General features: G+C 44.4%; 1 protein-coding gene across 1 annotated transcript in view; it reads left to right on the top strand.

Annotated features, from left to right (window-relative positions):
- Positions 1 to 6,500, top strand: part of GLCE (glucuronic acid epimerase) — a 107,096-nt gene extending 100,596 nt beyond the window's left edge. Inside the window, exon 4 of the mRNA XM_066274593.1 lies at positions 2,716 to 6,500. Within this exon, the coding sequence (XP_066130690.1) occupies positions 2,716 to 3,740 (1,025 nt within the window). The 3' untranslated portion in view covers positions 3,741 to 6,500. The remainder of the gene's footprint in view (positions 1 to 2,715) is intronic.
- Positions 6,501 to 16,572: the final 10,072 nt, after the last annotated feature.

Below are 16,572 nucleotides of genomic sequence, written 5' to 3'. Positions count from 1 at the left end.
CTCTCTTTACTTCATTTCCATGGCCTTATTTTTCCCTGTCTATAGCCATTCTTTCTTAGGCTTCTTGTGACCTCTTCTTCTACCTGACCCTTACCTCTCAGTGTTCCTGGAGGTTCTTAGTATGGCCTCTTCTCATTCCACATAGTAAGCCTGTTGCCTAAATGAATGAGTCATTACAGTTTGTGTTGTATGTGAAAACATTGATTTTAAAGACTATTAAATATTTATCATTCTTCGTTGCCTAAAGTACAGGTACACGTATGATAAAAATAGACATTTGTAGTGACTGCTGGGAATAACTGCTCAGAGAGGAGAGGTCATGAACTTCAAACAATTAAACTCAGAACTTTCTATTAGTAGATTTAAAGCACTATCTGTGGTTACCACAATCATAGTCACATTCTACTATCTACCATTCAGATCCTTCTGAGCAGTGCTGACAAGTTAACATCTCTGTGTATCTATACAATGGAACTAAAAGAACTGTCTCGTAAAATTTTTGTGAAAATGATTGATTTAAACTGGGGAGTGTGACTTCTCTGTCACTTCTCCTATGTGGCTTAATATTCCCCTCAGGTGATGTTAGGTTTTAGGAAAATTAATAGTGTTTTTTTTAAAAGGTTACATCCCGTGACATCATTCATTACTGAGTTCTTTGAATTAATCTGTTACATTGAGATATAAGGTGATTGTTTGAACCATATCATTTCATTGGATTTGTATACATAAAGTGAAAATCAGAATGGATTTCTGGGAGAAAAATGGGTACTTCTTCAGCTTCCTCCATTTTGGATTTCTAAAGATGGGTTATTGTTACCCATTTTGGTGAAAATGAATGTCATAGTTAATACCTTGTCTGATTAATAAGGCATTACCCTAAGAATGAAAAAATAAATAGCATTCAAAATAGTCTACTTTGCTGAATATAATTTAATCTTGAGTGATTCATAAGTCAACAGAATCCTGTACTGAGTGTCAGGTTTTATTTTAATATTGACGCAGAAAAATGCTAGTTAACAGAGAGATTGAATGTTGATATCTTTCCAGATTTTTACTGCATTAGAAGTATACTTAGGAAATCACTTTTTAAAAAATCACTCAAAGTGTTATTTGATGCATGAGTCTGTCAAGATGTTCTCATTCTTAATACAATTTCCATAATTGTCCATCAGATGAAGTAATTAAAAGCCTTGGGTCAGTTATCTCCACACTAGTAAAGTCCAATGTTGGGAGAGTTAACGATCAACTCAACTTGATAATACTCCCCAGATTAATCACACTAGATAAACTATCACCAGTTCACATTTCTAATCTTTACTCCTGGTTACACACTAAAGATTTCCTCGAGGACTCCTTAAAGCAGATCTGCTTCTATGGCTGAATATTTAAGAGAAATAACTCTTCCACTGATTATTCTTATGAGAATGCCACTTCCAATATCATTTCTTTTTCATAGTCTTTGAAGTTAGGTTCAGGAATCCTGGTTTCTAGTCCCTGCTCCACCACTAATTAGCATATGACTTTGGGCAAACCTTTTAACCCTGCAAAGAAAGCCTCCATATCTTCACTTCTAAAATGGAAGTTTAATTCCTGCTCTACCAGTCTCGGTAGACTACTGTAAGGATCAAATGAAAATAAATACATGTGAATGTGTTTTGAATATTTAAAAGCTCTCTAAAGACCAGGATATTTATATTTATTTTTACCATTATAAAATTTGTACCTTTTTTTGCTGTTTTTCTTATTCTTCCTGCTGCTGCCATCTGATTTCATGTGCTCAGTTTCTGTGTGTGGTAGAGCTAGCCCAGCAGTATACAGAAAGTCATCTTTCTGGAAGTCACCCAGCATTGCACTACAGATATGCAAGAGAAATTTCCTGTTCGATAATTTGCCAGATTAAACAGCTTTTCCTATTCTATCAGCTTCTGAAGCCAGTGACTTTGGAATAATAGTAATCACTATCATTTTTTACTATGGTCCAAGATACTGTCTTTTCTTAAATCCTCACAGTTACCTTCAGAGTAATATTTCCATTTAACATGTGAAGAAACTGAGAATCAAAGAGGTATATTTATTGAACATCTCAATGCTAATAAGTGGTAAAATAAAAGTTCCTACAAGGCTATTATTTTTTTAACTCCAAAGCCTGTGCTTCTTCTTCCTCTACCTCCCTCAGTTTTCCTCACATTTTGTTGACTACATGAGCCTGTTCCTTAGTTACCAGAAATTTTATTCATAATTCCAGCAAATATCTGCATACAAACTTACCTTTTTTAATATCAAATAGTGATTGAGAGCATGTATTGTGGAGCCAGACTAGACAACCTGGGCTCAGCTAGCCTTTGGCTTTTTTGTTTCTTTTTGCAGAATGGGTATACCCGAGTAGTCACTGATGATTGATAAGCTGGCATTTGATCCAGAAAAGGCAGTTTGATGAACTATACCTTAGCCATTTGCTCTTAACCCTCTGATGTAAACCACATGGGCCAAAGGATCAGAGCTTTAGCCTGATATTCACAGGCCATCGTGGACTCATCAATCTTATCATTTGTGGTTAATTTTAGTAAAAATAATAACAATGATGATCTGACACAAAATATTGAAGTATTAATTTCATATGGTCAGTGGTTTTCAAAGATGAATTGCAGTTAACTTTTAAATACAAAGAGGCTTTTATTCTAATCAGTCTTTGTTGATATATTTTATCCCCTACAGAGACCAGTGAAGGTGTATCTTTGCAACTGGGGAACACAAAAGATTTTATTATATCATTTGACCTCAAGTTCTTGACAAACGGAAGTGTGTCCGTGGTTCTAGAGACTACAGAAAAGAATCAGCTCTTCACTGTACATTATGTCTCAAATACCCAGCTAATTGCTTTTAAAGAAAGAGACATATATTATGGCATCGGGCCCAGAACTTCATGGAGCACAGTTACCAGGGACCTGATCACTGACCTCAGAAAAGGCGTGGGTCTTTCCAACACAAAAGCTGTCAAGCCAACCAAAATAATGCCCAAGAAGGTGGTTAGGTTGATTGCAAAAGGGAAAGGATTCCTTGATAACATTACCATCTCTACCACAGCCCACATGGCTGCATTCTTCGCTGCCAGTGATTGGCTGGTGAGGAACCAGGATGAGAAAGGTGGCTGGCCAATTATGGTAACCCGTAAGTTAGGGGAAGGGTTCAAGTCTTTAGAGCCTGGGTGGTACTCTGCCATGGCCCAAGGGCAAGCCATTTCAACATTAGTCAGGGCCTACCTATTAACAAAAGACTACATATTCCTCAATTCAGCTTTAAGGGCAACAGCCCCTTACAAGTTTCTGTCAGAGCAGCATGGAGTTAAAGCTGTGTTTATGAATAAACATGACTGGTATGAAGAGTATCCAACCACACCTAGCTCTTTTGTTTTAAATGGCTTTATGTATTCTTTAATTGGGCTATATGACTTAAAAGAAACTGCAGGAGAGAAACTCGGGAAAGAAGCGAGGTCCCTGTATGAGCATGGCATGGAATCCCTGAAAGCCATGCTCCCCTTGTACGACACTGGCTCAGGAACCATCTATGACCTCCGGCACTTCATGCTTGGCATCGCCCCAAACCTGGCCCGCTGGGACTATCACACCACCCACATCAATCAACTGCAACTCCTCAGCACCATTGATGAGTCTCCAATCTTCAAAGAATTTGTCAAGAGGTGGAAAAGCTACCTTAAAGGCAGCAGGGCAAAGCACAACTAGAGCTCACAACCAAAACCATATCTCAGCCTCTCCTGTACACAGAAACGACGGGCCCTGTCTCAGCGAGCACAGGCACGTGTTCAGACGTCATAGACTGCGTTTTTGTAGATGACATCAAGTGATAAATGATCCTTCAGACCAGTCTTCTGAGATAACCGCATTCCATGGGGTAGGTGTTTAGAATTGTAGGTGTCATTTAGAGCAGAAAAGTGTTTAGTCAGTGGGCTGAACAAAGATGTTTAATCTTGCCTTGCTTATCACCCTGTACAGTTCCACTGGTAGCCCAGTCCCTCTTGGTTTGGGGGAAATCAGTGCTAAGTAGCTGTTACTGGCCAACTGTCTATCACCTGAAAACTTAGTGTGGGGTGCTTTTAAAATGTGATTATTTATGTTTATGTTGAAAGCAGACTTTAAAAATGTGCTATAATACAGTAAATATTTACTTGTAGCCTGAATAGTTGACTGTGTACACCTTTTTAAAATGTTTTTCTTTTCTATAGATTAACTCCTTGGGGGCAAATGAGCATTCATTGCATTTGTTCAATTTGTTATATATGGAGAATATTTTGAATTTATGGTTTTCTTGATATGTAAATTAAAAACACAGTCCTTGTTCAGGCTTCACAGTTATGTAATGTAAGCACAATTAAAATGAAACATGTTGACTGCACAAGAAATTACAAAAATGTTACCTGTTTTGTGAAACTTGATCTACAATCAGTAAAGGTTTGATAATCAGTCTCTCCTTCCCCTATCCCCATTGTGATGCTTTCTTTTGTCATTATCTAGAATTTTGTATTTCATTTCAGACTACACTCAAGAGTTTTTTCTATTTGTGGGGACATATTTGGGACATTATTTGGGAATTTTATTATAAACCTAAATTTGGGAAAGAGCTAGTAATTTTGATAAGTCCACCACCCCTACCCTTTTAGGGATTTTTTCCCCTTAAAGGAAATTACTAGGTCAGATATTACATACAAAAGTCACAGCCGGTTGTTGTTTTTCCTAGAGCATTCTTGGTCATTGACGCTGAGCATCATTGTTTTTCCTTTGAAATTTTTATTTTAAATTATTTCAGCCATTGGATAGAAGTGATGTTCCTGCGCTTGTTGTATGTACATGTGTGATCAGACTTTATTTGGCTTTTCTATCTCACTGTACCCCACTATATCTGTCCCTCCCGGTTCCTCAGCCCACATACCTGGGCACTGAGTGTCTGCTGTAGGGCTTCAAGCATTAGGTCAGAACCAAAGGAGGCTGATTTTGCTGTCTTGTTTTAGTGTATGACAGCACTCTAAATCAATACTGTAACTTACACAGATTGAGAATATGAGACCCACACTTTCAAGGGTCACACACCAACAGTGCAGTTCGTCTATGACCTATATTAAAGACACGTCGCATCTGTTTTGTTCACAAGAAAACAGTGTGGGCTATTAGGTTTTCCCATAGCTTTTGACCTTTGTAGTTTTTACGCATTAGCTGTCTCAACAAGAATATCTGGATGCCTTCGTTTTTCATTTCAGTGCTCAAAAGCAAAAATTCTCCAATCTGGGAGCCCTTTCTACTTCATCATATTTGTTATTATTTTAGAAGAGTCCAGACTTCTGCCTTGTGTTTGCATACTGGTACTTCAGATCAAGGGACTCAATGAAAACAGTATGGTACTGCTTCTGTGACAAATATCAGTGCCTTAACAATGTGTCTGTCCTTTTCCACTGGAAAAGGAAAGGCATTTTGATCTAGAAATGGCATTGCTATTTCATTGCTGTTGGTTCACACTGCCTTCCACATTGCAACAGCAACTTGATATTTCTTGTGATCTCAGAATTTCCTGAGAGAGAGAGTTGAACCTGTAGCAGCACCGTCAGTACAGACTAGTGGTTCTCACACTTTAGGACGTCTCAGAACCACCTGGAACTTACTGAAATACAGATTCCAGATAGTCAGTAAATCTGCCTGTTAAACCATGGTAACCTGTGTTTTTCACAAGCAGGCAGGTGATTCTGATGCAGGCGATCTCGGGGCATACGTAGAGGAACACTGCCCAAGACCATACATTGCATTTTTGTTCCTAAACACCTATGGAGCTTTCTAGGGTTTTAAATCATGTAAAATGTTTACTTATTCTGAGCTTAAAGAGAATGGGGAAGGCATTTTAAAGTTTTGTTTTGTTTCTTTAAATTTGTGTTTCAAGATTATGGGTATTAGTTTACACTTATCTTGAGTTAGCTTTTGTGTTAAGTTAAATCTATTGCCACTTCAGTTTTTAAACCAGCCAAAAGTTTCAGATAAAGGTCAAGTTTGACCCTTTAGCAGTTACTGTACATAAAGGCTTCATCCAAAAACCATCCAGTGTATGTGAGCAAATAGGAAAATGACACACAAGCACAACTCCCCAGATGTGGCGGTCCTTTTCTTTGTTAGTGTGCAAACTTTCACGGAAAGCTGCTATTCGCATCCTCCTTGTAATTGTTTTTCTTGTTTTTTCTCCATTGTACATGTGGGTTATACACCATGTGTTAAATATGCAATAAAGTGTTTACTGGATGCCCTTTTGAAGGGTAGTCCTTTGTAAAGCTGTACAGACTTTGCAGTTTAAGCACAATGTGCACATGTTAGTTTTATATACAGCAAAACTTGATTTTTTGCAGATGGAAAGGTATTTTGTTTCTATACAAAGTAAATGGATTGTTTGTGCTTAATGTAAAGCTGCTTTATAAAATTGTAAAATAAAGTTTTTTATCTTAAAAGGAATATACCTTGGCATTTCTCTTTTTTCTCTAATTATCCTAAGAGTATTTGATCCAAGCAAGCAGATTTCTGACCATCGTTTTCTGCGCAGCCTGTGAGAGCTATGTTCATTAGGAGGGGAATCTGACCCTTTAAGACACTGTGGGCGGGAATATGTCACATGGACCTTTACCAGGAGGTGTAGTCTGTAGGGGTACACAGTGTCCACAAAGCAGTTTCAGAAAAATACAGTGCTTCTTTATGTGGTCAGGTGTGTGGAGGAAATGGAACCTAAGCAGGGGCTTCAGGCCTGGCACCGGGTGGATGGAGAGGAGGGCGTATCAGGAGCAAAGCCAGGATGCCATGCCAGCTGTGAGGACCCTGAGTTGGCTGGATTTGATTTGTTACTTGCAACTAATGAACCCTAATTAATAAGTGTCTCCATTATAGAGAGAAATACAATCATCCCTTGCCATATTGCGGTTCACTTTTTGCAGTCTCACTGTATACAGATTTTTAAATTGTATATATCTAATTTTGTATTGTGGATTTTTCCACTATATCGCGGATTTTGCGGTATATAGGTATTTTTACATATCTTAATTATTTAGAAAGTGTTTAAAAGCATAGGAAGCGTTTATAAGACTGTGGGAAAGGTTAATAACAGGTGGGAAAGGTTTGTAAGAGTGTGGGGAGGGTTTATAAAGCCTTAAATATACATAAATAGGCCCTGGCTGGTTGGCTCAGCGGTAGAGCGTCGGCCTGGCGTGCAGGAGTCCTGGGTTCGATTCCCGGCCAGGGCACACAGGAGAAGCACCCATCTGCTTCTCCACCCCTCCCCCCTCCTTCCTTTCTGTCTCTTCCCCTCCAGCAGCGGAGGCTCCATTGGAGCAAAGATGGCCCGGGCGCTGAGGATGGCTCTGTGGCCTCTGCCTCAGGCGCTAGAATGGCTCTGGATGCAACAGAGCAATGCCCCAAAGGGGCAGAGCATCGCCCCCTGGTGGGCATACTGGGTGGATTCCGGTCTGGCGCTTGCGGAAGTCTGTCTGACTGCCTCCTCTTTTCCAGCTTCAGAAAAATGAAGAAAAAAAAAGATAAGAAAATAAATATAATGTTGCTACTTTGCAGATTTTCGCCTATCACAGGGTTCTGGAACCTAACCCCCATGACAGACGAGGGACCACTGTATAATGTAAATTCTAGCCCTGGCCGGTTGGCTCAGCGGTAGAGCGTCGGCCTAGCGTGCGGAGGACCCGGGTTCGATTCCCGGCCAGGGCACACAGGAGAAGCGCCCATTTGCTTCTCCACCCCTCCGCCGCGCTTTCCTCTCTCTCTCTTCCCCTCCCGCAGCCAAGGCTCCATTGGAGCAAAGATGGCCCGGGTGCTGGGGATGGCTCTGTGGCCTCTTTCTCAGGCGCTAGAGTGGCTCTGGTCGCGACATGGCGACGCCCCGGAGGGGCAGAGCATCGCCCCCTGGTGGGCAGAGCGTCGCCCCTGGTGGGCGTGCCGGGTGGATCCCGGTCGGGCGCATGCGGGAGTCTGTCTGACTGTCTCTCCCTGTTTCCAGCTTCAGAAAGATGAAAAAAAATAAATAAATAAAATAAAATAAATTCTACATTTTCCTCCAATCTGGACTAAACTATTTGCTAGGGCTGCTGCCATTAACAAAATACCACAGACGGGGTGGCTTAAACCACGGAAACTTATTTTCTCACAATCAGAGGCTCAAAGTCCAAATTCAGGGTGTCAGCAGGTTTGGTTTCTTTCAAGGCCTCTTTCCTTGAGTTGCAGATGGCCACCTTCCCTTGTCCTCTGTGTGTTGTCTTTGTCCTAATCTCTTCTTATAAGGACATCACTCATACTGAATTAGGGACCATTTATAAGACCTCATTTTACCTTGGTTACCTCTTTAAAGGTCCTGTGTCTAAATCCAGTCACAATCTGAGATCCTAGGATTTAGGGCTCCAACATGGAGGCCATAACCCCTCTTCACTCTCAAGTGCACAGAAACTGAACTAGTAGGGTTTCATTCAGTTTATTGATAACCAGTTAAGGCCAAAACTCAGAAATCTTTGGACCATTCTGCCGCTGACCAGCCCAGCTCCTAATAACGGTGCGGAATTAAGGAAACATACTCATCAAGAAAAAAATGCGCCTGACCTGTGGTGGCGCAGTGGATAAAGCATCAACCTGGAATACTGAGGTTGCCAGTTCAAAGCCCTGGGCTTGCCTGGTCAAGGCACATATGGGAGTTGATGCTTCCTGCTCCCTCCCCCTTCTGTCTCTCTCTCTCACTCTCTCTCCTCTCTAAAAATTAATAAAAGTAAAAAAAAAAAAAAAATTAAAAACAAAAAAAAGAAAAAATGGGAAATGGGACCGGAAGGACTCTTCAAAATGTCGATGGCAATATCCGAGTGCCCCATAACCCCAGTTTGCTTTATTATATAGCCATATGCAAATCAAGAAAATCCTTGATACAAAGTTACACATCTGAGGCTAAAGCAGGAACTCTTCCCAAGGCAAAAACAGGATGTATTAGTGAAATCTACCAACAATATCTGAAAACAAACAAAGAGTCAGAAGAAGGGCATGTAAATTGCTTCCAGCAACCCAAGGAAGCAAGTGAAGTGGGTACAAATAATAGCCAAATAAGGAGATGGAGGGGGGAGAACTCAGCCTTTTTTTTTTTTTTTTTTTCTCTGAAGCTGGAAATGGGGAGAGACAGTCAGACAGACTCCCGCATGCCCCCGACCGGGATCCACCCGGCATGCCCACCAGGGGCAACGCTCTGCCCACCAGGGGGCGATGCTCTGCCCCTCCGGGGCATCACTTTGTTGCGACCAGAGCCACTCCAGCACCTGGGGCAGAGGCCAAGGAGCCACCCCCAGCGCCCGGGCCATCCTTGCTCCAATGGAGCCTCTGCTGCGGAAGGGGAAGAGAGAGACAGAGAGGAAGGAGAGGGGGAGGGGTGGAGAAGCAGATGGGCGCTTCTCCTGTGTGCCCTGGCCGGGAATTGAACCCGGGACTTCTGCACGCCAGGCTGACGCTCTACCACTGAGCCAACCGGCCAGGGCAGAACTCAGCCTTTTGCTAAGCCTCGAATCTACAATGGCTTTCTGCCATTTATGGTCCTCAACACCATTCTGTGGACAGAAATATAGACTTGGGACTCAGAAGATAGGGCTTCCTTGTTCTTCCATTGTAGCATCAGGAACTTCCTCCATTCCATGGGCTTCCATTTTCCATTGCCACAGTCCAGTAAGAGAGAACAAATTGATATTAATCTTTTCTTTATAAACCAACAAAAGGTAACCTCTTAACTTGGGTAGTGGTGTCAAATATATATAGATATAGATAGATATAGATATAGATATAGATATAGATATAGATAGATATGCACCAACATCAGCCACTAGATTCTTATTCTTTCTACCCTGTGCCATTTCTGTCAGCCCATTCTGAATATAGAACTCTGAGTTATTGAAAAAATATAGAGATACATAGTATATGAAAATAGCGAATTGTGAAATTGGTTTAATGACAATTTTTAAAATCTCAAGTCTGCATTATTGTAACTTACAAACAGTTAATAATATAGGGATAAAATATTGATTTTCATTATGCCAACTCAGTAAGGTTGTCAAATTGAAAATTGATGTGAATTTAAATGTTGTATTTGGTGATGAAATTGAACGTTTGCTGCTCACTTTCTGATGAAACGGGATACATTTACCATCTGGTAAGCATGATTGGTAACGTGTGTTTGCGTGTGTGTTGCATTTCGTGAATGTTAACTAGCAGCAACACTGCAGTTTTGCTCTTCCTTTTCCAGGAGTAGAAAGGTTTTATGACAAGGCTGCAGAGCAAACCATCGAGGAGCAGTAGCAAAGAGCATGGCAGAAGGGGAAGGAAAAGGCCCTTTGAGGGGTCAGAAATAGAGCACCTAATAAACTAATGGTAAACAGTTTAGACTGGGTATTAGGCGACCCCCAGCTCTCTGCATCTAAGCTCACCGCCTGGAAGAGCCAGTGCCTTCGTGGGATTTTGTGCTATTGACATCAGCATCTAGTGAAGTTACTGAGATAGGAATGGCTGCTCCCTATTTGGTTTAGAAAACCTACAAGTATTCATCTCTGGGGACTGGAAAAGGAAAAAAAATCCCTGGGGTGGGGTGGGGAAGGGGGTGGGGTCCTGGCAAAAGTGCATTGTTTTAATTTAATGCCTGTTCCTTTGTCTTTTCCTTTTTAACACAAGTGGAATTACACTGCTCACAAAAATTAGGGGATATTTTATTGCTTCATATTCATTTTGAAATATCCTCTAATTTTTAGAAGCAATATAAATCAATTGAATATAGAGTGGGAGGCCCCAAACTAATTCTCAGATCCAGTCCGTGACATGGCAAGGTAATGGGAACACGAGTGGAGGGACGTAGAGAGGCCCTGGCTTCATCTGGCAATGGCCGCAGGACAGCGGCTGGCGACCTCTTATGAGCTTGAATAGATATTCAGAGTTCTTAGTGTTCGAGTAGAGGAAACTATGATTCTGGAATGGGCCTTGTTGGTTTAAAAATAGGGAGAAGGAACAAGCACCATTATAAGTGCTCCTCAAACTAATTTTCATTTACAATTCACCAGGACTTGAAGCCAGACTCCAGAGGTAATGAGAAGAGGAAACCCTGTTTAATAATAACTTGCTCCAGGTCGTGAAATCCTTTTCACTAAATACCTACTGAACACCTTTCTACCAATCATGTGCTACCTGCTGAGACAGAAAAAAATAAGAATATCCCCTTCCTGCCCAGTTACCAACTCTTCCTCTGGGAGGCTTTGGGTGCCTTCCCTTTCCAAAACCAAAGACCAAGCAATGGTGTTATTCAGTGGTGGGATTCAAGTAATTTAACAAATGGTTTTCTGCCCTAATGACCATTTTAAGTATAAAAAAAGATAAGCAAAAGGTAGTTTGTTATTTCATACATTTAATACTTTAAGAATAATGAAAGAGGTACACAAAACTAGATTGTTATAAGTTTTTAAATATTAATGAAAAAATATTAAGTAATACCTGACCCAAAAAAAACAATAAAACTGTTATTTAAGATGTTTCTATATTGCTTCTTTTTTTTTTTTTTTTTTCTTCATTTTTCCGAAGCTGGAAACAGGGAGGCAGTCAGACAGACTCCCGCATGTGTCCGACCGAGACCCACCTGGCACGCCCACCAGGGGGCGTTGCTCTGCTGCATCCAGAGCCATTTTAGCACCTAAGGCAGAGGCCACCCACAGAGCCATCCCCAGCGCCCGGCCATCTTTGCTCCAATGGAGCCTTGGCTGCGGGAAGGGGAGAGAGAGACAGAGAGGAAGGAGAGGGGGAGGGATGGAGAAGCAGATGGGCGCTTCTCCTGTGTGCCCTGGCTGGGAATCCAACCCGGGACTCCTGCACGCCAGGCTGACGCTCTACCGTGGAGCCAACCGGCCAGGGCCTATATTGCTTCTTGATTGGCATCCTCAGTTGCAATTTTTTTCACCTATGGACAGAATGAACATTACTACGGGCATTTAGAATACGCTGTTGCGCAGATAAACGTTAAAAAAGAATAAGGAATGTACATTTGTGATTTCCACATTGGCAGCTGCCCAGGCGCCCACCTTAGAAAGAACCCTGATTACTGGTGCCATTTTAACAACCGGTTCGCCGAACTCAACAAAAAAGTAGGTATTGGTTCTGCCAAACCAGTACAAACCGGCTAAATCCCACCACTGGTGCTATTACTCACAGCTAAAGTGGCCAGAGGGCCCACAGTCAAGCTCTTGCAAAAGGACTCCACATGCATTCTTCCTAATCCTGGAAATGTGGCGTGTACTTTATAGATGAAAAACTTGGAGAAGTTAAACAACTTGCCAGATGCCATTCGGTTATTTGACAAACCAGAGTCTGGAAGCCAGGTATGTCTGGCCCCAGAATCCCTGTTCTACCATCATCTCCAAGCAGTAGCCATGATCCACCATCTCCTGACTGCCCCCCCAGGGGCCCTGCACAGTGTGCTCAACCAGAGATGCAAATCTCAACCTAGCGCTTTCCTACACCCACCAGATGAGAAAATGAGCCCATTTCATCTGGGGACTCGGTATCAGATCTGCTCAGATAGGTACTTGCTCCACTAAATGAGGACAGGAACTAAGAAACAGACAGGAGGTTTTTCAGTGATCAGTCTCCTTGGTCTGTGCCCCTGCCTCAGCATCCCTGACCATTTGTTTACATTGTATTCTGGACAAGTCAGCATCACAGCTTCTCCAAGCCCCTCCTGCTGGTTACTGTCTTCCCTAACAGACCTGCACAAACTATATATATTACAGAGAAAGGTGGAAGTCGAGTGTGCTTGTGTATGTGCAGATGCGCACACACACACACACACACACATATGTAAATGCACAGGGAACATCTGGAAGGATTCCCAGCAAACAGGGACCAGGCACTCTGCCTTCTGCTGGGGCCACAGAACTGAGTAAGCCTGCCCCTGTCCCTCTGTAGGTCTGTGAAGTAACAGATTCTGGAGGCGCACATTTTTTATTCCTGGCTATGGAAACAGAACACATTTAAAATACTAGTTGGAATGAATGAGATTCTATAGTCCTTCCATTAGTTCACTTTATCCTCAGCATGGTCTTAAGGGACCGGTGGAGTGGGCGTCTCCTTTTAATGGAGGCGCAGAGGACTGGTGTGTGGTGACTGCAGGGCCAGTGTGCCGGTAGCAGAGCGGAACCAAAACCCGGGCCTCTGGGCTTGAAGCGCTGCCTTCCCATCCCACATGGGAGTGTGGAAAGGAGCCCCAGGGAGGGCGCTGCCTGGTGCCGGTGCCGACCCAGCGGGCCTTGTCTGCTTTGTCCCGAAGCTCGGTGTGGAAAGTGGGGGGCGGGGGAACGTCCCTCTTGGTTTCTCTGGTCATTGGTTCCGCTCTATCTCATCACACCTAAGCTCTCCTTCCAGAAGAAGGTGACCCAGAAAACCACCCGGAGGTCTGCCTGCATGTTGCTAGGTCACCATGTTAAAGCTGGGTGTTTATGCATAGAAAACGCATTTTAAGGGGGAAAAAAATACTGTATCTTAAGATGCCGATTACTTCAATTCGAAGGAAGATGGTTTTATTTCGTTCCCAAGGGGCACCCAGGCTGTCTTACCACTGAGTGGCCCCCTAGCCTTTCATTTTCTCACAGCCGTGTGAGGGGCTGCACCACGTGGGAGGGGACTGACCCACTCACGGTTCACTGGCTGTGGGAGGTCGAGCAAGTTACTTCACCTCTCTCTCCACAGCTCAGTGACTCCCCCTGCTGTGTGGACACGGGCTTGCAGGGGCAGGAGCGGAAGAGGGGAGATCACTGCAGGAGCTCCAGTGGGAGGGGACGTGGCCAAGACCGAGGGGAGGTGTTGAGATGGGGATGGACTAAGGATAGATGGCAGAGTTAATGGGCTGGCTGTGCAGGGTGAGGGGTAGCCAGGAATCAAGGGCAACTCCTAAGTACAGGGGTCCTCTAACGACTAGGTCCTCTCCTGGGCTCGAGATCAGGGTATGTGAAGGTATGAGGAGGAAGGAGGATTTAGAGTACGTCTGTATTGCACTTCTTATTCACAGTGGGATTTCACTCCTGCCTCTCTAATCCTATGTCCACATAGCCAGCAGAGACATTGTTTTAGAATAAAAATCAGATACTTAAAACTCTCCAGTGGCTCCCATTGCCCCAAAACAGAGTCCAACCAAATTCCTCACCAGCGAGCCAGAACCCACAGCGAGCTGGCCCTGCCTAGCCCTGGCCTGGCCCTCGTTCTTAGCCTCGTCCCATCACCCACCACGCTGCACACTGGGGCCTTCTTGACCGGCCAGGCTCCAGCCTTGGCACTTTGTAGTGCCATTCCTGCTGCCTGGGACTCTGTTTCATGATTTTTCATGAGGCTGGCTTCTCATTCAGTCATCAGCTCCGAAATCAGCCCCTTAGCGAGGCCCTCAGACCCCCCAGCTAAGGCAGCCTCCAGGGTACCCACTGAACAGGACCTTGCTTCCCGTGTTTGCACAGCCTTTCCCCCCAACAGAAACGGACTTGCTCACATGTCAGTCTACCCGTGCACAGCCCTGCCTGCTCCCTGGAGAGCAAGAGCTTGACTCTGGCCTCTGCCTTCTTCCTAGCACCCAGCATAGAGCCCTGCCCATTGGATGAGCTCAACAAATAGTCGGGGTTTCATTAATTAACTAATGAAACCTTCCAAAGAGAGGCCTGAGCACTAGCTCTCTCCTCACAGCACTGTGAGGGAGCTCTCTCTACCCTCCAGCATCAGCACGAGCCTCAGCCGGGAGTGCCCTGGGAGTAAAGAACCTCGGGCTGCCTCCCAAACCTTCTGCACTGGGGTCAGTGCAGTGCGGCTGCCCCCAGGTACTGACCTGCACACTGAAGCACTTCCCAGTGTGCCGATTCCCAGCCTTGCCTGCACGTTGATGCCTGGGCCCCAGCTCTCGTCTCTCTGGGTGTGGACTGGACTGTGCAGCCCACTATAATGTGCAGCCACGTGGAGACAGAGCTAGTGTCTGGTGTTCTTTCCTGTTGGGGAACAGAGAGCAAAGCGCCAGGAACGGACAAGGGGCAAGGCCTGAGTCCCGCAGGTGGAGAGAAGGAGGGAAGCGTGCGGTTGCCTCCCTGTCTCTGGCTCGGTTGTGCAGAGCACTTTTTGGCCTTATTGGTTATATGGGTGCGCCCTTCTCTTAGCGCCTAGGTTGCTCCAGGCCCTGCTTTCCTCTTCCTCAAAGAGTTCTCTGAATGGAGGGTTGTGACTCCCCCATCACTAGGGCATCACCCTGGGGGGGGCTAACCCCCATCAGACAGGGACTTCCCTCAGGCTTCTCATTTTTTCCACTTCCTCCAGAACAAGCCAGTTGCCCTGAGTTCCCAGCACATAGTGGTCTGGTGGGTCAAGGACAGGGTGAGCCCCCCCAGACGCGTGTGTGAATACACGTGCATACAAGCACTCACACACACAGTGGACACCCTGCCAACCTTTTTAACTTTCAAAAAGGCTGGATTTACAGAAAACCAGGAGAAGTCGGGAAAAATCCCACCAGCTGCTGTCACTTCGGTGGAAAGGAGAGTCCGTGCCCGCGCTAGAACCACTGGGAAAATTGTCGGGCTGTGCTTGGGTCTCGGAGAACCCCTCCAATTCTCAGATGAAGAAAAGGGACTGGGGCTGAAGACAGGACTTCCTGGTCCTTCCCCCAGTCCACCTCACAGACCCCACTGCAAAGTTGTCCTCTACCCTTACCTCGACCCCAGCAAACCACCAGGGAAATCAGACTCAGCACAGGGCTGAATTATGATTCCAGGCAAATGCAGAGTAAGCTGTTTTCAACATCTGCACCTTGGTGTAAATGGAGTAACCAGGTCCTGTTTTAAAAGTGGTTTGCTGTCTGACTGCCTCCCTGTTTCCAGCTTCAGAAAAATACAAAAAAAAAAAAAAAGTGGTTTGCTGGGAGGCAGCACAGCCCAGGAGCCAGGGTGAGAGAGATACTGGTGTGGCCCATCCCAGCCTGGCCCAGCAGCATCCCTGGCCGACGGCAGCCTCCCCACTGCAAAGCTTGTCTCCCTCTCAAGCTCTGTGTCCTTCAGAGTGGCCTCTTAATGAGTGGAGGAAATCATTAACTGAAGGCTTTCTCTCTGGTTCACGAAGTCACTCACTTTGCCCGGCTGCCTTAAATCAATGCGCCCAGCCCTCTGGTGACAGCCACAGTGCCTGCCTGTGCTCTAAGCAGATCTCACAGTGCATTAATATTTTTAATTACCAACTGAATTAAAATAGACTGAGAGGAAAAGGTGAGCAGAACTCAGCCCTGGGTCTCTCCTTTACTGATTGCACAAAATTTCTCCAGGGACCAGTAGAGGTCCCCTCCCCACCTAGCTAGGCCTCTTTCAGGAGGGATGGGGAGACCCTTTGAAGAACTCTTTGATAGCCACAAACTCTTTCACAAGAAAAATGCTCAGAGAATCTCAGATACCTTTCAGGGCCTCAGGGTTCCTGCCTATAATTGTGGAGCCTCCCAATGCCATGAATATTATCCAAA

This window comes from Saccopteryx bilineata, chromosome 4 (assembly GCF_036850765.1).
Source record: "Saccopteryx bilineata isolate mSacBil1 chromosome 4, mSacBil1_pri_phased_curated, whole genome shotgun sequence".
NCBI classification, from domain to species: Eukaryota; Metazoa; Chordata; class Mammalia; order Chiroptera; family Emballonuridae; genus Saccopteryx; species Saccopteryx bilineata.
This window is presented reverse-complemented; position numbering and strand designations above follow the sequence as displayed.